This window comes from Lupinus angustifolius, chromosome LG17 (assembly GCF_001865875.1).
Source record: "Lupinus angustifolius cultivar Tanjil chromosome LG17, LupAngTanjil_v1.0, whole genome shotgun sequence".
Lineage (NCBI taxonomy): Eukaryota > Viridiplantae > Streptophyta > Magnoliopsida > Fabales > Fabaceae > Lupinus > Lupinus angustifolius.
The window spans coordinates 10,096,241-10,122,263 of NC_032025.1; the positions used below are offsets into that span (position 1 = coordinate 10,096,241).

The 26,023-nt window shown below is 30.5% G+C and overlaps 1 protein-coding gene across 1 annotated transcript; it reads left to right on the forward strand.

Moving 5' to 3' along the window:
* Positions 7,640 to 25,734, forward strand: LOC109331021 (beta-glucosidase 40-like). The gene is made up of 13 exons (XM_019565304.1): positions 7,640 to 7,775; positions 15,709 to 15,775; positions 16,814 to 16,872; positions 18,828 to 18,903; positions 21,719 to 21,790; positions 21,911 to 21,998; positions 22,647 to 22,902; positions 23,030 to 23,145; positions 23,812 to 24,035; positions 24,134 to 24,165; positions 24,722 to 24,824; positions 25,337 to 25,454; positions 25,541 to 25,734. The coding sequence occupies exons 1-13, from the start codon at positions 7,641 to 7,643 to the stop codon at positions 25,713 to 25,715; spliced, it is 1,521 nt and encodes a 506-aa protein (XP_019420849.1). The 5' UTR covers position 7,640; the 3' UTR covers positions 25,716 to 25,734.

Here is a 26,023-nt window from a genome sequence, read left to right on the forward strand (position 1 = left end):
TTCTTTCTTTATCTTGTTTCTATTTCTTGCATTGATACACTGAATATATACTTGAGAATTTGGATATCTGTTTAATGCTATATAGTTAACACTTGTATGCAATAATATCTTAAATATATTTGTTTAAAGTGTATCTTAATTGTTGTGCAATTTGCTCGTTCTGTTAATCTGCTCTGTAACTGTGTTAATCGATTAAACCCTTCTGTTAATCGATTAACTGGACTGTTTTTCCATCAGTTAGGTTGTTGTTAAAAAGCGGTAATTTTTAACCGCCACACCTATTCAACATCCCCCTTCTAGGTGTTCCTAGACCACTGATACCTAACACCTTCTCCCAGAAATGATCTTGAGGCCATCTTAGATACAAGATCAATTTTGAGAATAATTTACTCAAAAAAAGCTTTTGTTCCAATTGTAAGACTAAGATGGCAACTAAGAGGGCGGTGATTTAGAGTCTTAAATCTATGTCATATTTTTATGCAATAATCGGAGTTAGTAGTAGCGGAAAAATTTGTGCAGAAAAATATCAAATAAATTTAAGGAGATAAGGGAGAAGAGAGTACTCAGATATTTTTATATTGGTTCACATTCTTATCCATTGAAGGTTACGTCCAATACTCTTGCAACACAAGAGATTTCTTCACTAGATATTAAGAGTAGCAATTACAAATTCTCACCCGAGATTTCCTTGTATCTTACTCACTCTCTGATACCTATGTCACTCTTTGGAAAACAACATTTCCAAGTGACTCTATCCCCTTTTCTTATCACACCCTTGTGAAAGAAAGTAATTCAACACTTTGAATGAAGAAAACTTTAATTATAGCAAGGATTGCTTTTACAAGATTTGACACAATAATTACTTGCAATCTGATAACTCTTTGTATGCACTTAATAATAATGCTCTCAAGGTTTGAAAAATATAAGATGTCCACCTTAATTAGAAATTATGAATTTCTAACAATCTCCCACTTGAGCTTCATGTTTTTCCTGGGACAATTATAACACATATTCTTTAGGTGTGCATCTATATGCTATTTATATTTAGACTTATCCTTAATATAATCTTGTCCATCTCATATATCAACAATGGAACCACCACGACCTTCATCATATTCAAACATGACTTGACCACGATGATCACCATATTAATATACTTAATGACATGGATCAAATATGGATGAGTGACAATACAACTGATCCTTCTTTATTCTATAGTGAGATCAATCCAAAGTCTTTAATTATAACACAATAGTTACAATAAAATTTATTATGCATAAAATTATATATGATATCCAAAGTATATCATAAAACATATAGACTCCCACTGAACTAAGGTATCCTAAGGAGCAATAATCATATGAGCAATATGCTCATGAAAGACATTAGGTACCAAACCCTTAGTCAATGGATCGGCTAGCATAAAATATGTCACTATATGTTCTATAGAAATTTGTCTATTTTGAACACTTTCTTTAAGAACCAGAAACTTGATGTCAATAAATTTTGACTTTATAGAACTCCTATTATTGTTGGAGTAAAGAACCACAGACTTACTATCACAATAAATTCTCGGAGGTCTTTTAGTACCATCAACCACATGTAAGCCAGTGACAAAATTTCTACAACCATATGCCATGTTCTGATGTTTCAAAAATAAACCATGAACTCTGCAACCATGCTTGAAGGAGGTTTGAGCATCTGTTTAGCAGACTTCCAAGAGATAGCACCTTCAGCAAAGATAAACACATATCTAGAGGTGAAGTATCTATTGTCTAGACATCCAAAAAAATGGAGTCAGGATATCCAATGATCTCCAAATTCTCAGACCTCTGATAAGTGAGCATGTACTCCTTTGTTCTCTTTAAGTAATGCATAACACGTTTGTCTGCCTTCTAGTGATGCATTACAGGATTGCTCAAATATCTTTTCAAAAATTCCACGACAAACGCTATGTCGGGACATATACAACTTGAGAATACATTAGACTTCCTACTACAGATGCATAAGGAATCTTTTTCATCTCGTATCTTTCAAAGTCATTTTTGGGGCACTGTTCGAGACTAAACTTGTCTCCCTTAGCTATAGGATATCCCCTAGTTTACTGTCTTTCATGTGAATTCTATCTAGGACTTTATCTATATAGCTTTATTGTGACAACCTTAGGATACGTTGAGAGCAATCTCTTAGTATCTGAATACCTAATACAATAAGAAGTTTTCCCAAGATCTTTCATTTCGAAATTATTTGTTAGAAATCTCTTGGCCTCATGCAATAGTCTCATACTACTGCTCACAAGTAGAATATCATCGATATATAATACCATGAATATAAATTTACTCCCACTAAACCTGTGATACACACAATCATCAACTTTATTTGCCTCAAAACCATACGCGGCAATAACTTGATGAAACTTGTGATTCCATTGACGAGAAGCTTATTTAAGGCCATATATGAATTTCTTTAATTTTCACACCATAGACTTTGAGACAATTGACACAAAGTTTTTTGGTTGCACCATATACACCATTTCTTTAATGTCACCATTTAGAAACATAGACTTAAGATCCATATGATATAACTCTAAATCAAAATGAGCTACTAGTGCTAATATTATTCAAAAATAATCCTTCGAAGATAATGGAGAGAATATTTCTTTATAATCAATGTCTTCTTTATGAGTGTAGCCTTTAGCAACTAGGCGAGCTTTATATGCGTCAATATTACCATTTGAATCCCTCTTGGTTTTAAATATCCATTTACAACCAATAGGTTTCGCACCTTTAGGTAATTCGACAAGATCCCAAATGTCATTATCATGCATAGACTTCATCTCATCCTTCATGACATCAATCCACTTTAGAGAGTTAAAAAATTTTATGGCTGGACAAAATTTCAATGGATCATCATCTGTTAACCTGATGTCATCCTCATGTTCTTAAAAAAATACAATATAAACATCAAGAATTTCATTTCTTCTCTCTCTAGTGGATCTCCTTAATGACACTTCTACTTCTTGAGGTTGTTGAATTTGTTCTATAGGTACTTGAGGGAGAACCTCATTGTTGTCTTGTTCAAGAATATTACCAGGAACAATATTCTGAACATTATCTTCTATTACCGAAGTTATTCCTTGAATGGTAATAAGTACAAGAACTTGTTCACCATTACTGGCAAGTTCTTCCTCAAAAACAACATTTTTTATGTTCTTTTCCTCCCAAAATCAACTTCCTCAAGAAATCTTGGATTTCTCGTCTCAAAAATGTTTTGAAGTGGGATCATAAAATTTATAATCCTGAAAGCGTTCAACATAACCAACAAAATAGCAGCTAACAGTTCTTGAGTCTAGTTTCCTTTCATACAACGTATAAGGTCATGCCTCAGCTAGAAAACCACAAATGTGCAAGTGTTCTAAGCTTGGTCTTTAATTACTCCAAAGCTCATATGTGATTTTGTTAACTACTTTATTTGACGCCCTATTAAGGATGTAAATTGTGGTATTTAAATCTCTCCCCCAAAGAGACTCTGGCAATGAAGAATGACTAATCATATTTCTCATCATATCCTTAAGAGTTTGGTTTAATCGCTCAACAACACCCTTCATTCTAGGTTTGCTTGGTATAGTGTATTGCAGAACAATTCCATATTCTCTGAGGAAAGACACAATTCACGACATCCTTATTATTCTTTCTTTTCTTATTCTGAGAGGTCATAGTCAAATGAGCACTTTCAGTCTTATCTCTCTACCGTCTCTCTTTATCTTGCACACAGTGATATATTAGCTCATTGAGAAACCATTTGTCATTCTCAATGTTATAGCTCACTTTGAATGGCCCAAAGTGTGCAGGAAGCGAGATCAAAATCAAGTGCATGAGCAAGTCATCACCAAGCTTTAACTTAAGTGACTTGAGTTTTGATGAGAGATTAGATATCTCTCCATAATGTACTCCTTTATGTTCACTTTGCCTTTATACTTCATGGAGATGAGTTTATCCAAAAAGCTATTTGTCTCTGCCTTTTCATTTTTGGCAAAGTATGGTTCTATTTCTTCAAGGAACTTCTTTGCACTCTGAACCTCAAAAATAGAGCCCCGAAACGCTTCTAGAATAAAGCATTTCATGATCATTAGACACATTAGGTTAGATTATTCCAATTTATCAATTTTAACATCATCGAGGATTTCCATAGTAGAAATGGTTTCCCCCACCTGAAGTGTTAGATCTAAATCCATACAGTCGAGAACAATTTCTATGGCTTCCTTAAAGACTTTAAAGTTTGTCTCATTCAGCAATGAGATGTTCTTAATTTGAGTAGAAATATTTGCAACACTAATAAAAGAATAAAACAAATTGCAATTATTCTTGCAATTAAACTTAAATTCAAATGATGATGGGACACATCACGATTTACCTAGCACAACATTAATATTCAGTCTTTGGACAAAAATATGAACTTGTAAGTGGTACAGTCAATATAGTAATCAAACACTGATAATGAGTCATGTCAAACAATAAGCTTTTCTTTGGACTCACTTTTTATTCACATAGAAAGTCATATGATTATCACATATTTATTGATACAAGTATGTTTGTAATTTGGGCCAAATAGTAATCTTCATTTGGACCGGTCATTATTCGCATAATATGCACACATATAGTTGGCTTGATATTTTATATCAATCACTAATGGTGCTTTTGTTTGTAATGGTCAAACATTAATCATCATACATGTCAAATAATAAGCCCTCATTTGGACTGATTTATCATTCAGATATGCAACCTTATAATAATCACATATTTATCATCACATGTGTATATAGAATCCGACCAAGTAATAATCTTCCTTTGGGACGATTAATACTCGCATGGATACATATATGCACTAGCATTTGACATTTATTATGAACAATTAATAGAAAAGATGTCACTTTGGCGACTTCTTGTTTAATAGGTTCACTTAAAATGTCAAACAATTTTATTTTATAAAATAAAAAACATTTAGTTGAGTTTGATTCAACACTTAATCTAAAATATATATTATTTATATCACATATAAACACATATAACCACTATAGCCTATTGGTAGCATTGCAATTAGCCATCAACCAATGCAACAAACCATGAAGTGTTGTAACCATTTAAACAAACAAGTTAGGTAATATATATAAAATAAGACATGTTCACATAATAGACTCATCACAAGATATATAACACAATATCAATTTCTAGTCCTTGGATAGAGAAATTAATTTGTAAGTGGTACTCTCAATGTAATGATCAAATATTAACAATTAGTTCTGTCAAACAATAACATTTCTTTGGACCGATTATTATTCACATGGAAAAACTTTATAATTGTTACTTATTTATCAATCACATGTATGTTATTACTTAGTCAAATTGTATATTCCTTTGGGCCAATATAATTCACATAAACAATCGCATACTCATCCGTGTAATTCAAAAATAATAGATGTTACTTTCGCAACATATTGCATCAATTAATTCAAAAATAATTATCAGACAAAAGGAAAATAATATGGGTCCATTATAAAAAAATATAATTTGGAATTAAAACCTTCAGATTTGATATCTCATATGATTAACAAATTTAATCTCACAATATAATTCCAAATCAAAAAGACATATTACATATATATGTCAATGCATAAAAGTAGATGCAATCTTAACCAAATGCAAAGTAGATCCAAATTGAAAACCATAAAAATAAATGCAAATCATTATCAAAATTTCAAATTGAATATGATCATGCATATCTTAATATATATATATACACTTTTACACACTAACATTTTATATATAATTTTAAGCATTATTTGTAACCATTATATATATATTAGCTTTAATCAATAATTCCGAAAATCATAGTCACCTCAACCATTATATATATATTAGCTTTAATCAAAAAATTTAAGCATTATTTGTAACCATTATATATATATATATTATGTGTATACATGTATATTTTAATTCACAATATATACAAGGTCATGATATATATATATATATATATATATATATATATACATACTTTAACAAATTGCAAATTGTAAAGTCACCAAAAAGTCAATTTTCAATAGTAAGACATTAGGCATTAGTGCACATATATCAAAGTCAATGTCCAACATATATGAATATATACTTCAACACATGTTGCAAGGATTCATAATACAAATTACTTATGACTCAAATAAGCGGAAGCACATGAAAGTTATCCTCATTTTTCATAAATACCGATTTTTCATAACCAATAGCGGAAACATTAAAATCCTCAAATTTAAAAATTAGGGTTCATAAAAAATTGGGAAAAAATACTTTTAATGGAGAATCATAAAATTCAGAACCTCTATTCTGATTCTACTTGTTAGAAATTCCTTATGATAGGTGAAATACCAATTCTAGGATCTTGAATCTCATGATACTCTCACATAATAAAAAACAATGATACAAAATCATATCTGTATTCATGTTCTCTGATCTACTCCTTTAATATACTTTTTGAAAGAGTTTTGGTAAGATGGTATTCCTCAACAAATCCTTAATTCATTTTGGGACATTCGTTTTCTTTCTGATGGGTAAAGGTGAAAACTATTTTTGATTTGGTGTTTTGGGGACCATAATCGTTCTTTATATGTTAACTTATAGGGTTCTTATTACCCCTATAGGGTAACTGTTTGGGTATCCCCTCATTAAGCTCATATTCGTTATCAGTTTTAGAAGTCTTTTAGGTTGTCATTAATTAAATTATTTCGTAACCCAAAATAAATAGTCAATATAATTATATTAAATATATGATGTACACCTTAATTAAAAATTATGAATTTCTAATAGAATAGTCTATACTTCACTTGTTTAAAATTTTCTTCATTCAATCAAATATGTCTATCTTTAAATAAGTTAATGAACATGCTCTTAAATAATTCTATGTAATACAAACAATAATTTCATATTTTCAAATTCAAATTTCACATAAAATATTTTAGTATATTAAAATAGTATATTATAAATATTAAGAAAAATGTTATATCTTCATACTAAAGAGAAAAACTTGTGTAAAATTGTATCAAACACGTCATATTTGAAGACAAATGCATTTATGGTTTTTGGTCTATCATTTAGGACTAAATTTTGATTAGAATTAAAATGTTAATGTGTTGTCAATATTTTATTGATTGTCTTTGTATAGATATGTCTATACACAAGTTTTTCTCCTTACGAAATAAATCATCGCCATAAGAAAGTGACACATGTCACTTATAAACCAATCATTAATAAACTTTGTGAAACATTATTTTTTATAGTGTATTAAAAGATCTAACTCCTCTCATTACTAATAGAGATGTTTTTAATGGTTCATATTTGCAATTGTTTTTAATTAAAACTTAAAAATATCACTATCCCCTTACATTCATCAATATCACATTATGTACCACATATATCATTTTCCAAATATTAATATATAATAAGATGTACTCATTTTAACAGCTGGACCCCACTTCTCTCTCATGTCCTCCCTATATCTATACATGCATATTTACTCAAAAGTCTTTCTCATATGAACTTCACTTCGAATGCAAAACTGAACACTTTCCTTTCTCTCTCATTCTCCACGTTAAGATGTTGTTAAAGAGCAACATTTTTCTGATATTATTAGTGGCGGTATTGTTTGAAGTTCAGATATGTACATCAGAGATAAACTGGAGTGACTTCCCAAATGGCTTTATGTTTGGTACTGGATCTTCAGCCATTCAGGTTTGCATCTAGCTAGCTACTTATTCACTTTTACTGCATGTTTTTACACTTCAAAATATCTGTAGTTTTCAATTTGGATTTGCGATCATAACTAAGATCATAATATTATTTTTTCATACCAGAAAAATTCATTAAAAAAACACAAAAAGTGTCAACCCAAATGCGTAGAGAGACAATCGTCAAGAGTGATTACCCTTAAACGACTGAGTAATACAACTTCAAGGATCAATAAACCATTATGCAAACTTATAAAATTTTTGACCTACACTAGAGCAAAATACATTTACGATCTAATTTGGATAAGGTCTATCAAATTGATATAGCTAAACTCCTTATCATAAGAAATAACATCATTCCTCATAATTCAAATCGATCATAAAACAACAAACCAAGATGATAATATTAAGGTTGGAACAATGACACATATAAGATTTGTAGTAAAAAAATATATCATTACTCTTAATGTTTTAGTATTTTTAAGGGCACAATTACAACCAACCACATTTTCTGATATAATAATCCATAATTGCTGTAAACGTAAAAAAATGGCTACGGTGACCATAATTTAAAACTTTGCTTCCTGTTATAAGATGCATTTTCTAATGTTATATATTATTGTAGCACATATATATATATACATATATATATACATATATATATATATATATTATATATTTCTAATGTCATAAATCTTTACTCCTTTGATTTTGTGAGGTGAGTAAAGTTGAGAGTTTATTCCTTAGCACATGAAGACACCCTTACCATGCATATATGTAACCAGATATAAGAATAGAAAATGACACACATGTACCCAACAAAAAAGCAAAAGAAAATGACACACCAAATTAAATTAAATAGGGAAATAATAAAGTTGTCCATATAAATTAATTGATTGTTTAAATTTGTTTTCGATACCTATAAATATACCAAATTTTTTATTTTTATTTTTGTTAGTTTTACTCATTACATTTTCTGAGCATATATTGTTAGTTTTGGATGAAAATTGCTAACATAAGTTTTCACCAGTGTTATGAAAACCGGCTCGTGCAGGTCGGTTCAACCGGTAAACTGGTGAATCGGTCTCAATACCGGTACAGTATAGTAATTATACCGGTCATGCAATCATACCGGTTAAAACCGGTCAAAATCGGTCATACTGGCCGGTTTTCAATTGAACCGTACTGGTCATACCGACCGATTTTTATTTAAAATTAATTTTTTAATGCAAATGAAAAAAATATTGGTTTTTTATTGACTTTTTAACATTAATGATAATATATTATATTTTTATATCTAATTTCACCGGTATGCGGTTTAATTAGTGAACCACTAATTGAACTGTTATACCATTATACTAATACCCTAACCAATTTGATGACCGGTACTTACTATATTAACAACACTGGTTTACACTATGCGTCAATGGATTCTTTCCTCTTGAAAACTATTCTCTTTCATGAAATTTCACAAATTGGCATTAAAGAGAGATCTGTACACAAATTATGTTCCAGGGATGATATGTTTTCTTGAAAGACATGAAAATAGAATAGAAAATGATACCACAAATTAAATTAGGAAACAATGAATTTGTCTTGTCATTGTAAGTTAATTAATTTGATTGATGTCAAGTAATAAACTTTATCAACCATGGAGTCTACAAGGATGAGACTGAGAAGGACAAATGTAGCCACAGTATTTTACTTTTAACAGAGAAATTTATTGTTAGAGACTAGGATAATCATAATGAATTCTGCAACAAGCTCTTAAATGCTGTTGTCCACTTCCTGTCTACTTTCATATAGCATTATTGTGTGGAAATTTCAAGTAAGAAAATCCCTTCTTCCAAAGTTATCCTCTTTTTAAGAAATTTCAGATGATGTGCCAATTAAAAGATATATAAAATAATAGTTTAACCCAGTGTTGTGAAACCCGCAGGAAGTAAAACAAAGGTTTCATATTAGGTTTAACCGGTTTAAACGGTTAAACCGTTCAGTCTGACCGGATGATTTCGGACATAATTAATAATTTTTATTTATAAATATATAGTTATATATAAATGTAAAACTTTATATATAAATATGAACAATTTTATTGAAATAATGTATCTTTATTTTTTTGGATCGTAGTAAAACAAAATTTTATAAAATTGTCCCATTTTTAGGTGAGCCGTCCGGTTTACTTCCCGGGTTATTCCGGTTTAACCGGGTTTAACAGGGTCGGATTGGATTTTTTTCGGTTCAAAGCTATTCAACTCTCATTCGGTTAAGACGACAAATTAGAGCCGTTTTCAAGTCCAGTCAGCGGTCAGACCGGTCGGACCGTCCAGTCTGATCCGGTTCTAATCATTGGTTTAACTTAACATATAAAACTATTCAGATATTGTTTTGTATCTAATATATTCATGAATTATAAAACTTATAAGTAATTGATAGTAATTTTCAAAGGTGAAACTAGTACATTTTTACTGAAACGATAAAAGAGTAACAATACTTTATTTGGCGGGTAAATGTACATATTAATATTCTTTTTTTATAAAAAGTCAACGTAATAACTTGACTTTTTAAATTTGTCCAAAAAATTATAACTATTATAATTTATATGACTAAACCAACAACCAATTAAAAGCTCATTTAGTGGTGTAAGTGTGCTAGATTTTTAGAAAGATAAAAAGTTCACTAAATTGATTCCTAAAAATGATATTTATTAGAGAAATTACTTATTTATTTTAAGAATATTTACTTGATAATACAAAAAAAACCAACAATCACCTAATGGTGTTAAACTATCTTGAAAATAGACTCATGGACAACCTGTTCAACCAAAAAAATTCAATGTTTCAAATTTACAAAATAGTTTGAGAGTTATGTAAATTTAGAGATGGCAAAAATATTTGAGCAGTAGGTACCAATAATGCTCAAATATTTTTGCATAAGGTGAGAAGATATACTTGATAATACCAACAAAAAAAAACAATCACCTAATGGTGTTAAACTATCTAATGGTGTTAAACTATCTTGAAAATAGCCTGATGGACAACCAAAGAATAATGTTCAACCAAAAAAATTCAATGTTTTAAATTTAAAAAATAGTTTGAGAGTTATGTAAATCTAGAGGTGGCAAAAATATTTGAGCAGTAGGTATCCATAATGGGTACTCAGTAATAATAATTTATGGGTGACATAAGTATTATAGTAAATATGTTATCCCTACCAAGTAAATATGTGTAATCGTTTTTATTATTTAATAATAGGTTTTAATGATTTAACTATAGTGATAAATTGATCATATACCTATGTTATTATCATGTAATAATTATTTTTATATATACTAATTGTTATTAAATATATAATTAAAATTTGGTAGCCATAAATATTCACTAGGTATTCACAAATAGATGATAATATGAGCAATGGAAAAGATTGCTTATGCTCGCTTCATCCCATTAGATTCCATAGTCATTCCTTATTTGAATTGGCTAATTTGTAAAATATAAAGTGAAATCTCTAATAAGTCATCAAAATATTTTTGACTCTTAGGTCCTTTTCTCATATCTCTATTCTCTTATATAAGGCTTTATATGAATCTCTCCTTTGAATAAAAAAAGTTATAAAATTAAATATCATAACGTTAAAGTAGGCAAAGAAGTTATATTATCATTATGCATGATCATTGTTTACATATATTTAATCTTTGTATTATTTGAAGACATGAAATTATATATTTATTCATGTAATTTAAGTAATACCGGAGGGGTTTTGGTAATCACAAAACTCGTTTGGTTTTTAAATCTATGTGTGTCAATAATAAGCCTGATTTAGTGTTCATTTCTGAGCCTAAAATTGCTGCTTCTGATGTTCATTCCAGCTTCTGATCTGATCTTAATTTAAACTTGTTTATGGTTAATAAAAGAGACTCTTTGCAGCCTTCTATTTGGGGTCTTTATAACATGGGTTTGAGTCCCAAAATTATAGCTAATTCTGATCAACAATTGTCTATCTCCCTACAAATTGATAATCAAATTTTCTTCATTTGCGCTGTGTATGCTAGCACGGATTCTCACCATAGAAGATTACTCTGGAATGAGATTCAAGCTCTGATGTTTGCTAATGTGGGTCCTTGGTGCTGTCTTGGTGATTTTAATGTTGTTAGAGGGGCTCATGAGTGTCGTGGGGGCAGAATTCCTCAAAGAGTACCTACTGAGGAGTTTAATTCTTTCACTGAGAATTTAAATCTTATTCATCTTGTCACTAGGGGTGCTGACTTCACTTGGACAAATAAGAGAAGGGGGCTGCCCTCATTGAGAGAAGATTAGATAGAGCTTTATGCAATGATAGTTTGATCGATGAATGGAGCCAAGTGGCTTGCTGCTCTTTGCCTAGAATTGCCTCTGACCATAACCCAATTCTCCTTTGTTCTCACTCTGATTTGGTCAGAAGATCTTATTCTTTCAAATTTCAGAAGATGTGGCTCCATCATGTAGACTGTAGAAGAATAATCGAGGAGTCTTGGGCCTTGGATGTTGTTGGTTGTCCCATGTATGTTCTTGCTGCTAAGTTAAAAACGCTTAAGGGGGTGCTTAAGGATTGGAACTTCAACATTTTTGGTAACATTCACCATAGAGTGAAAGATGCTAAAGCTGATCTGGAAACAATTCAGTCTTGTATTAATGATCTTGGTCCTGATCATGAGTTACTTGACCAAGAAGCAATTGCTCAAACCAATCTTTTTTCTGCCCTTCTTATGGAAGAAAAGTTCTGGAAGGAAAAATCCAGATTAAATTGGCACTGCAGTGGAGATAGAAACACCAGTTTCTTTCATAAAGTGACAAAAATTAGACAAGTCTCTAAATCTTTGTCCATGTTGAAGGTGGATGAGGAAATTCTTACTGATCAGGAGGATATAGCTAGTCATGTGTTTAACTACTATACTGATTTATTTGCTTGCCCTAATAATTCTACTCCTAACTCTTTAATTCAGGAGGTTATCCCAAGTCTGGTGCAAGAAGAGGAGAATCAGAATTTAACTAAAATGCCTGATGATGATGAAATCAGGGCTGCTGTTTTTGCTTTAAATAGGGATGGAGCTCCTGGTCCCGATGGTTATGGTGGCTGCTTCTATCAGAGTTTTTGGAATATTATCAAACATGATGTGTGTAATTCTATCAAGCAATTCTTTTCCCAAAGTTGGTTGATGCCAAACATGAACTCCAACACGGTGATCCTTATCCCTAAATCTGCTTCTGCTGATAGAATAGAAGACTTTAGGCCCATTGCTCTTGCTAATTTCCAGTTTAAAATCATAACCAAAGTTATGGCTGATAGACATGCTTTGGTTGCCTCTAGAATTGTTTCTCCTCAACAAAAGGGTTTCATTATGAATAGAAGCATTCAGGATTGTATTTGCACAACTTCTGAAGCCATTAATCTCTTGGACCATAAAGTTTTTGGTGGTAACTTGGCTATCAAGCTGGACATAAAGAAAGCTTTTGATACTATGGACTGGACTTTCTTGCTTGATACTATGAAGGCTTTTGGTTTTCATAACAAATTCATCAAATGGGTAAACGTAATTCTGCAATCTGCCAAGTTGTCTTTTAATGTCAATGGTAACAATGTCGGTTTCTTCAATTGTCGTAGAGGGGTTAGACAAGGAGATCATCTTTCTCCTCTTCTTTTCTGTCTGGCTGAAGATGTTTTAAGCAGAGGGATCACAAAGTTGTTGAGGGAAAATATGATCAAGCCTATTTCAGGTCCTAGGAATTTATCAACTACTACTCATGTTTTATATGCTGACGATATTATGATCTTCTGTAAGGGAATCAAAAGGGATCTTATGGCTCTTAAGCAGTTAATTAACAAGTATGTCTCGGCCTCTGGGCAACACATAAACCCCTCAAAGTGCAAGTTCTACACTAAGGGTCCTGCCAGGAAAATAAATGAGCTTTCTGCTTGTTTGGGTTTCAATTCTGGTGCTTTGCCTTTCACCTATTTAGGGGTTCCCTTGTTCATAGGAAAGCCTAAGAAGTCTCACCTCACTCCTATTGCAGATAGGATTATTGGTAAGCTCTCTAAGTGGAAAGGTCACTCTCTTTCGATTATGGGAAGAGTGGAGCTGGTGAAATCAATTATCCATAGCATGATGATTTTTAGCTTTCATATCTATGTTTGGCCAGCTCAACTTCTGAAAAAACTTGATTCTTGTATAAGAAATTTCATATGGTCAGGGGATGTTAACTCTAGAAAGCTTGTCATTGTTCCTTGGGCTAAGGTTTGCACTCCTAAGAATGAGGGTGGTCTTGGTCTCAGCTCTATTAAAAAGATGAATCATGCAGCCCTTCTAAAGCTTGCTTGGTCTTTGCTATCCTCTGATCAAGATTGGGCTACTGGTTGCAGACACAGGTTCAGAAATTATCGCAAGTCCAAGTACTTCAAATCTTCTATTTGGCCTGGAATTAAGTCCAATATGCTAACTTTCTCAATGAACTCAACCTGGCTGATTGGGGATGGTAAAAATGTCAATTTCTGGAATGATAATTGGACTGGTATGCCTCTTGTGCAGATTCTTGATATCCCGGAGGAGTTGCATCATAAGTTGAAGTCTTCTGTTGGTGACTTCATTTTGGGGAATAAGTGGACAATTCCAAATTGTTTGCAGGAAAAATTCCCTCAAATTGTTGTTTCAATTTCTAAAATCAGCAGAGACCTTGCATAAGATAAGTGTTGCTGGCAGGGCACTAATGATGGTGTTATCACTCTTAAGTCTGCTTACATGACTACAACTTCATAGGGAAATAGACTAAGTTGGTGTAGCTTGATTTGGTCTTCCTCAATTCCTCCTTCTAAATCCTTCACAACTTGGAGACTGATAAACAAGAAAATGCCAACTGATGACAACTTACAGATCCGGGGTTGCAACTTAGCTTCTATGTGCAGCCTTTGCAATCAAAATTTTGAGAATTCTGATCATTTATTTCTGCAATGTTGCTTTGCTTCTGCTCTATGGGATTAGGTTAACTCTACTTTCTCAGTTTCCATTGATAAATCTTCAATAACATTAATGATCAAGGTCTGTAGGAGTAATTGGAGCCCTCGGGTGAGAGACTTACTGGCTGCTACAATAATTCATACCATTAACATAATATGGTATTGCAGAAATCATATTAGATTTGAGAATAGAGTTTGCAATCTACAACAAGCAATTTCTAAGATAAAGTTGGCTACCAATTTGTCTGCCAACTCTTCCAACTCAGCTGCTCGTCCTAATGTGCATGAGCTTACTATTCTTAAAGCCTTCAATGTTTCTATTAACTACACAAGGGCTCCCCGTATTGTTGAAGTAAATTGGTGCTTTCCGGTTTTGGGCACTGTTAAAATAAATACTGATGGAGCTGCCCATGGTTCTCCTGGTCATTCGGGTGGAGGAGCTATCTTCAGGGATCATGAGGGCACAGTGTTAGCTTGTTTTGCTGATTATTTTCATATCAATGATGCTTTGTTTGCTGATATGAATTCTGCAATTTTGGTAATTGAATTTTCTTTTAAAAAAGGCTGGACAAACATATGGATTGAATGTGACTCGGCTCTGGTTGTGCAAATTTTCAAAGGTAAGTGCAATGCCCCTTGGAAACTTTTAAGTAGTTGGGAAAGAAGCAAATCCATTCTGAGACAGTGCACTTGGTCTATTTCTCATATTTTCCGTGAAGGAAACGAGTGTGCAGACAAGCTTGCGAGCTATGGCATTGCTATGAAGTGTTATGTTCATTGGAACTCTGTCCCCACTTTCTTGGTTAATGAATGTAATAGAAATAAGATGGGTTTACCAGCTAATAGGTTTAGCAATTTGTAACTCACTTTATTTTCTAATCTAGTTCTTTTGGGTGTTGTTGCACCCTTCTACTTAAGAAAAAAAAGTAATATTGTTAACGTCTCTCTAGGTTGAAGGAGCCGTGAAAGAAGACGGAAAGGGGCAATCTGTGTGGGATACATTTTCACATACTCCTGGTAAGTGTGATTCTTAGAGCATATTTTATTGAAGATTCTCATCATTTTAGTTTAATTGTTCCTAATTAAGAATTTAAATATCCATTTCTGGATCTAAACAATTTAAGTAATATTGTTAACTTCTCTCTAGGATGAAGGTGACAAAGCTAACTAAATTCTAGATAATATTCTATCAATACAAATATGTTTACCACTTTTAACCATTCTTAAAAGTGGCAAAGCTAACTATTTTAAGTTTTTATTGGTGCTCAATTTGATGTGGTTGCTAAAGTGTAACTTTTTTCCAAAAATAAAACAAAGTAGATGATCATGTAAATGATTTCAGTGTTCCATGAAAATTAACAGTTTGCCATAGGAAAGCAGATTAATTGTATGTTTTATTATTTTTCAGTATTACTTCCTCAATTTTTTAGAGTCATTTAGAATACTCATGACTTCTAAATTTTAGTAAAATTATAAAAATTATTTGTCATTTTTATACCTATATAAATTCTCCTAAATTATATTTATATACATACATCATATTGATTATCTCTACAAAGTAAATATATGTAATCGTTTAAACAAGTAACCAGGTGGTGGGCGTAACTTTAAGTTAAACTTGAATGGGGTCAATATTATAATTTACTCTTAACTAATTATACATTATATAAAATCAATTCATTATTTGTGACTTGTATAGAGATATATCTATGTAGAGACATTTAATAAAATCTTGACAATATATTAAAAAATTAATTTAAATTAAAATTTAGTTATAATGATAGTACAAAAAAATATAAATACATTTTTATCTAAACATGACATGTTGTATATGTCTTTACATAAGTTTCTCTTAATGAAAAAAAGAGTGGGAAGTGAATAAGAAGAATAAAGTGCATTGCGACATTTTAAATCCATGCAACACAATTTATATATTACAAATTAAGAACTCAGCTAACTGTAGTAGCATCTATTTTAGATGATTACAAAAATTAGAAGCATTAAATTCTTAATATTCTAACATGCATGGTGACCTTTACTTTACATGTCTTGCAGGAAAGATACTGGATTTTAGCAATGATGATATTGGGGTGGATCAGTATCATCGATTCAAAGTATGTTATGACTGATATATTTAGACATTTTGAACAAAATTTGGTGTCCCTATTTCTTTTTTTCTACTACTATTATCATCCGTACTATATGCTGTTTTTATTGATATAGAGGAAAAAAATTTATCTATTTATTTAGAAAGAGTTGAAAAATTTCATTCATTTCAACTATTATTATCCTGATAACAAATTTTAAAATGTATAAAAGGGTATCAATATATAGGGAAAACTTAGGCACTTATCTAAAAATATTTATTTTTTCCCATCGATTTTAACTTTTATTTACTCGAGATAATAATTTTAAAATGGTAATTGTATTGGCATAATTTTAAAACATTTCAATTATCCTAGCTAATAATTTATATTTATTAACACTAGTGTGTACAGACACCTCATATCTGCCGGTGAATATTGCATGATACTATATATTCAAATTTTATATATTTCATTTTTTAGAATTAGAATGTATTTGTTGTATTCAGTGTACTTTATATTATATTTTTTGTGTGTTTATGACAAAGTTTAATTTAAGGTGAGATATGTGGTTAATTAATATGTTGGTGGTGGTTGCTTAGGATTATATAATTTTTTTTGTAAAATATAAATAATGTTAATGGCAAAACAGAAAGTGAAAATTACACCATGAAAGAAGTTATTTCAAGTTTTGACTTTATATATAGTATAAATACATTCTAATATATCTTTGAAATTGTGTTTATCATTATCTCTCATAATAAAATCCATCTTATTATGTCTTTAAAGTTAAATTCATCATTCTCATTAATAATAAATTTTTTATTTTTAATATATGTGACTATGAAATTATTAATCTAGAATATTATATTTATTGAATTAAAAAAATGTTAATTGATAAGAGTACATTTATGTGTGTGTATATACATATATAAAAGATATAGGAATGACAATTACTTTTGCATAATTTACCATTGTCCTATTTTACCCTCACTAATAATATATTATTCAAACTTAACTTATAAAATTGAATTTAATCTTTCCCTTCAACTTTTATTTATAGAAATATTAATATGTAATATTAAAGTTATTGAATTAAACAAATCACATTCACATATATGTTCCAAACCCCAATTAATATTAAGTTTTCTTTTACGATGATATGGGAAATTAACTCACAGGCCATTGACACACATAGACACACTATACTTGAGAAGAGGAAAGTTACATTGAGTCTTACTCATTGACGCAAATCGGTCATAAAGGCAAGAAATTTCAAAGCTTCCTTTACTAGGTGACCTGACAATTACTCTCATATCCTTTTACAAATTTTAAGTTCTAATAACCCGTAATCATAATATCACTCTATATATTCTATATCTACACTTATTTAATAAATAAATGGAAAGTTGAATAACATAAATTTGTTTGTCTTATTTTAGTCATACTAATAATTTATATTTTCAAGATACATTCTATTATTTATTATCTATATAAAATTAAATCTATCATTATATTCATATATTTTATTTTGCTTATATAATTAACTCTTATTTAAGAAAGTGTTAATTTATAATATTAAATTTAAAAAATGTGTGAATTCACATGCACGACAATCCCTCTTAAATAATAATAATATGAATGATAATTGTCATTTGACTGTTGTTTTTGGTCATTGGTAAGTCTTTTCTTGGATCTATAACTTATACTTTGTGCTGTACATACATTCAGATTGGTGTGAACATGACATATGAATAGTTGAAAAGTGATATGAGATATTGGGTTTCCACTTTTGCAAAATAAAACTCAACACTTACACTGGTTTTTGTTGTTGTCAAATGTTTTGTAAATAAATTAACTAACACTCTTATAGTTTAATGGATTTCTTTAGATAGTGAAACTAATTCAAAATAAATAAAATTTCATTTTTACTATTTTAGCCCTCAAACAAAGGTTGTTTTACTTTAAATTGATTTATCGTGCAGGAAGACATACAATTGATGAAAGACTTGCGGACTAATGCATATAGGTTTTCCATTTCTTGGCCTCGTATTTTTCCAAGTAAGCATTTTTTTACAGTTTATCTTTAATATAATTTGTAACTGGTGTAATGCTATTTATTAGAAAAGTGACATTAAGATTCATGATTTGTGTGCTATTATAGTTGTAGTTGTGATTACATTACTACAGATATGGGAAATTGCAAAAAAACTAAGGCTGCAAATGCAATTGTAGCCTAAAAAATGTAACATTGCGGTCATATAAACTACTATTTTTATTGTTTTAGTATTAACAAGAGCATTCTCTTATTTTTTGGGTAATGAACTAATTCATTTTTGGGTGCATAACTATTCAACCTAATAAGTGTTGCGTACAGGAATCGAAACTTTAACCATTTGCCTATATAATAAATTGTTTGAACTAACTTATATTTGAGTTTGATTGATCTTTTCCAATCAATCCTAAACTTCTACTTGTTATCTTTTTTGATACTATAATGGTATCCTCTTACCTTATAAGTAATAAATTAATCTTTTTCGATGTTCGTGTTTGCCCCACCTAACAAGAGTGGTTTCATCATCTATAATATATTTTGCCACTATCCCACCATTGAGGTGCCAAAAATTTGAATCTTTGATTAGTTACATGTTACTTTCTCGTTAATAATCATTATTTTTTCTTCAACATAATAATTCTAAATATCAAAGAACATTCATCCAAATAAACAAATACCAAGATGCTCTAATATAAAAATTCACTTTTTTCATTTTATATATATTGATTTATTTACTATCCATAATCATTTTGATGGTGATTATATATATAACCGAGTTTCTCATTCTATCGAAGACCATTCTGATGGTATCTTTTCTTTCATTCAGTGTTATTAAACTCGGACCGGTCAATGACTCGATTAGGGTACTAGGTCAATATATCACTGGTTTAATCAGTGGATCAATGATTGGACCGGTTAACTTTATTTATATTACAAATTCTAAAAAATTCATAATATTACGTAACAATATTTAATAATCGTATACTCAAAATTTAAAAATATTATCACGTCTAACTAAACAAAAAAAAATTACTACTATAAAATGACATAAGTAAGTTGATAACATCACCAAATAACATATGAATTATGTTTTAACTACAACAAAAATGTATAATAAGTTTAAAATTTAATTAAACATACAATGAAGATTTTGTTATAATGTAAACTAACAAATGACAAACATGACTATATATGAGTTAAAATTACTTGTTTTTCACTGAAAAACGATATCGATTCAGTTGTTTTTTAAAAACAACAATTTTGATTGACTCGATCGGTCCGACCATTCAAGTTACTAGTTTTAGGCTTAAACTAACCGAATCAACCTGATTTGATGCAAAACCGATTAGATGCGAGGCTCATATCAGTTAGATGTCTGGTTCACGGTTGAATCAGTCGGACCAGCCGGTTCGAACCGAGTTTTATAATACTGCTTTCATTGATGAATTATGCTAGTAGTAAACTTTTTCATGTCGACAATTATATTGTGGTGGTCATTATATCAATGATTTTCTTTCTGTTAATGATAATTCCAGTGGTGAATCTTCTCTTAGTGACAAATTATATCATTAGTGAATTCTTTTCTCACATGTGATAACTGTACCTGCATATTTCACAGTTATAACATATTTCAAATGATTTTGTGCAACGATATAATTAGTTGTATATTTTTCATTTTTGAAGAAATTATTCGTGACAAGCTTAAAGCTTATTAAGCTTTAATTTGAATGGATGTGTTAAAAGAATATTTAGATTGATAGAACATAATCTTATCTAAGATTTAGTTAGTTTCATGTTAATTGAATAATTTACCTATAATTTATGTTTATTTTGTTAGTTATTGTATAATTCATTTTAATCTTATCATTTATAACAACTTTTGTTTATATAATAAATTATTTGTGTGACTTGTATTTGAATTTGACTCTTCCTTATTCTCCTAAAATTTCTACACGATTAACATGTATTTATGGATTGATATTTCTATGAGATAAATCTATAACACTAACCATACATTAACTATCTCGCCTTATAACGAGTGTTATTAAATATTTACTGGTCACCAAACTGGTTAGAGTACTGGTATAATGATATAATGATTCAACTAGTCGTTTACTAATTAAACTACATATCGGTGAGATTAGATATACATATATAATATATTAACATTAATGTTGAAAAATCAATAAAAAACCAATACTTTTTTTATTTCATTAAAAAATTAATTTTAAATAAAAATCGGCTATATGAATAGTACGGCTCAATTGAAAACCGACCGATATGATCGGTTTTGGTCGCTTTGACCGGTATGATTGCATAACCGGTGTAATTATGGTACTGTATCAATATTGAGACTGATTCACCGATTTTTACAATACCGCTTCTAACTATGGTAATATATATGGAAGGGGTCCATTTATTATAAAAGAAAGTTTAAAAAACAAAATTCACATTTTAACCTTTTACCATAAGAAAATCCAATGATTTGAATTAATAAATATATTTAAGCCATTAGATTTAGTTAGAATGGATGACTAGTATATAAAATAATTTTTTTAAATATACTCTTATAGTAAGTGAATCCTCTCTTTATATATATTATGTTATTTTACCCACTTTTCAAGATAGTTAACAAAACTTTTTGGCGTAGTCAATGTTCGGAAAGAACTTACACTTTTGTGTACCTGTTGATTTTCTTAGCACAAAACTTTTGATTTATTAAAAATAATCAAGTCTACCTGCTTCCAAAATATCATTTAGATTGCTTAGCTTCTAATTGAAGATTATAAAATGATCTGAAATCATAAAATTTGAATTTAGATGGATCCGGGGAAATCAATGATGCAGGAGTTGACCATTATAACGAATTTATCAACGCATTAGTGGCTGAAGGTAGTTCTCATTTTCCTTGTACAATTCTAAATTTTAATTTTGAATTAAAAAAGTTCTGTCTATGAATACCGTCCAAGATATCTTCAATGCTTCTTATTGATTGATCCATTACATTTATAGGAATTGAACCGTTCGTCACCATCTACCACTGGGACCTACCTCAAGCATTAGAAGACAAATATAATGGATGGCTCAGCACCGAGATAATGTATAGATTATCATGTACATCATTTTAACTTTTGATTTGGCCGTATTCCTTAATTCATGAAAATTGGTTCTACTTGAATGAACAACTTAAATACATTTAGAAGAAAGGTCTCTCTACATTTATTTGAGTAACACTAAACATAAGACATTAAATACATGAAAGAAAGTTAACACATCTTTTATTCACAAGAAAATAATAATTGTTTAGTATATTCGAATGTAAAGTCTCACATTAGATAGATGTGGATAAATTGAAGATTTTATAACTAGGCAAGACATGAAACGATCGGATGAAGTAAAGGTTTAGGTTGAAGACATGTATGATGTTTCAGTCGTAGCTCTTCACTCTTTTCATGTCTAATAACAATAAAACCAAACGGTTGTTGGAGACTCCTCCGTCATGGACAAGTCCAATAAATGATATTAGAACTTGACGGTTCGACTGAGATATAAAGAACTTTAAGGCTACTTGGTAAGTGTGGGGTACTCATACTTGAAGGAAATATTGTTAGGTATAATCAAGTGTGAAGTATATGGATACGAGCGATAAGTTGAGAAGTGGAAAAGGTGAATTTCTAAGAAGTAATTATAATTAAATTCTAAAAGTAATATTATGTATACCAGTTTACATGATACTTGTGTTCTACAGAAAGGACTATGGAAATTTTGCCGAGACATGCTTTCAGAAATTCGGGGATAGGGTGAAATTTTGGAGCACAATCGCTAGACCCTATTCGATTACCATACAAGGATATGATTATGGGATCCAGGCGCCTGGACATTGCTCCATTCTCCCTCCTTTCTTTTGTAGGTCAGGAAACTCAGCTACTGAACCTTACATTGTTGGCCACAATATCCTACGTTCTCATGCAACAGTAGCAGATATTTACAGGAAAAAATATAAGGTAAATATACTTAATGATATTGTGGATACTTAAATTCATGCAAAAATGACTTTCATTTCCGTACGTAATTGTAAAGTTGAGATCTTATATTTGTAAGGAACTTGTAAATAACTTGGTTATTCTACAGAATATACAGGGTGGATCAATTGGGACAATTTTAGCTACCCCTTGGTTTGTGCCAGCAACAAACGCTGAAAAAGACATTGTCGCAACTCAAAGAGCCAAAGATTTCATGCTAGGCTGGTAAGTCATTGACATGTAGCTGATAGATTAAAATTTTCATAATTTTCTAAAGACATGAAATGAAAAGCTTAAATAAAAGTGTTATTATATTAATGGTTTCTCTTCCCACTCATGATCATTCCGAAGTTGATTATATTAGTGGTTTCTCTTTCCACTCACCATTACTTTGGTGGTGTCTTTTTTAGTACTCATGAATTATATTAGTAGTGACTTTTTTTCACATTAATAATCTTAAAGATGAATTATTTGTAATAATTTTATATGTACTAAGCTTCAGCTTTAGGACTAGTTAGCTTTATCTTTTATTTTGTTTAAATTTATCTCTAATTTATTTTCATCTTAATATTATTATTTAAATCGTTATTATATTATCTTTTGTAACAAATTTTGATTATATAATAAATTATTTGAATTAATTCGTATTTTAGTTTAACAATTAATATCATCATAAATTTCTACAATATTCACATGTCATGATGGAGGAAATTAATAAAAAGGAATCTAGGTCTTTTCTATTTCTTTTAAGAAATTTACATATATGTTAAAATATTGAATTTAAGTTATTTCAAAAATAACGACCATCACACCTGAAAATGAACAAGAAATGGAGATGATATCTACACATTGATAATGATTGAAACAAACATTTAAATTTCTTAATGACAGGTTTCTTGATCCTTTGATATTTGGAGATTATCCATGCTCAATGAAAAGTAGAGTAGGAAGCAGGCTGCCAAAATTTTCTCAAGCTGAGGCTGCTCTACTCAAGGGTTCATTAGATTTTGTGGGAATCAATCACTTCACCACATATTATGTAAAAGATGATTCTATTAATATCACTAAAAGAATTCTCAAAGATGCCTTGACAGACAATGGTGCCCTTTTTCTTTGTAAGTTTAAGATCAAACATTATCTGAGTGCTTTATAGCTTTGCTTTTTTGCACTACAGCTACAACTAAGTCACTGTTGTCAAACCCTTTCATTTCAGCATTCAACGGTACAAACTTTATTGGAGAAATTGTAAGTCTTGCATAAATAGAGCATTTTTTTACTCCTTATAATGAGACTTTAATGTTATGATGATTGATTAGCTATTTCATTGAGAAATGAAACATAAATGGAATGGATTTTGCTACTGAAAGGTGTAGAGCATTTAAGTGCTCTAGTATTATGGTTGTATATAGTTGATGAGTGATGACTATATAGTATAGTCTTGCAGGGTTTTAAATTGCAGTTCGGCTGCAAATGGGGTTGCGGTTACTGTAATTACGGTTATTATAGCCGTTATGATTATGCTGTTACGGTGTGAACTATTTTGCAAGTAAAAAAATATTTTCGATATCAGTGCAATCTAATGCAGTCTGGTGTAGTTGCGTTGTGGTTATGTCATTGTAATTCGATATCAGACTGCAATTGTGGTTATGATGCAGTTACAGTAGTTACCGCAACCGCAATATTACGGTGCATCACGTGATACAGTCTGCAGTTTGAAACACTCCGGTCTTGTTATATAGTGCATATATTTGTTGAATTTCTCTCTCACTCACGACAGCAATTTGTAAATTCTGACTTGCAGACAAGTTCTACATGGTTGTATATTGTGCCAGAAGGCATTAGAAGCTTAATGAACTACATCAAACAAAAATATGGAAACATTCCCATCATTATCACTGAAAACGGTAATCTTCAAACTCTTGCCTTCTGCAACAAATTCAATGTTGATCTAACATTAATAAGTTATAGGCTACTGTAAATTAATTAATTGATCCTAGGTCTTTATAGTTGTGTATTAGTACATACATTAGCTACCAGTGTTGCATACATACATACCATATGCAACATTCTACATAGTAAAACTTAGCACATGTCTATATATAGACACAACGAATCAAGATTTGAAAGTATACTTTTATTTTATTTCTAAATTATCATTTTAATGAGTAGCTATATTCTAATTCGTTCTGCCTACATGTGTATGAGCCTATACAAGTTTTACTTATTTTTACATGGCTAGTTAAACCTCATCATATGATTTAAAAAATTATTCAGCACAAGTTTAAAGCCTTCTTTCTCTCATCCCAACTTGTGTTGTATATTTTCATTCTCCATAATTTTGCAACAGAAGATAATTGCATAACAGAATAAAATTTGTGACCTAAATCTTAATGCTTCTTTTTCATGTTTGTCACAGGGATGTCTGATGTATCTACACCATTTATCTCTATTAAGTATGCTTATGCTTATTTAAATGATGTGCAACGGATTAGATACCACAGTAGCTATTTATCTAGCTTACTGGCTTCTATCAAGTATGTAGTAGTTGCTTCTATTTATTAATTCTTTTACTATTTTTGAAGTCTATAAACTAATAACATTGTGATTTTGATAACTGCAGAGATGGCTGCAATGTGAAAGGATATTTTACATGGTCACTACTAGATTGCTGGGGGTGGGAAACTGGATACAGTAGTAGAACTGGTCTATATTATGTTGATTATACAGACAACTTGAAGAGATACCCCAAAAAATCTGCTGTGTGGTACAAGAACTTCTTGAAACCAACTAATTAACTGCAAAATGAGGATGTATAAGCATATATGACAACAGCATGCAGCATTAAATAAAAGTTGTTATCAATAAAGATGTTATCATTATGCTTCAACAGTAAATGAAACACAATATGAATTTACATTGGTCTAATTCAGGTGTCTTTTTCGCGATCTTCCTAAGATGACTTAGATCAATGAGTGTAAAAATCATCATAAACATGTAATAAGATTATCATAAGTTTGTGGTTATTTGGTGTATTTGGAGTATGAGAAATGATGTTATTTTTAGTGGGGAAAGTCAAGTTTTATCCTTATCATGGATTCGATCC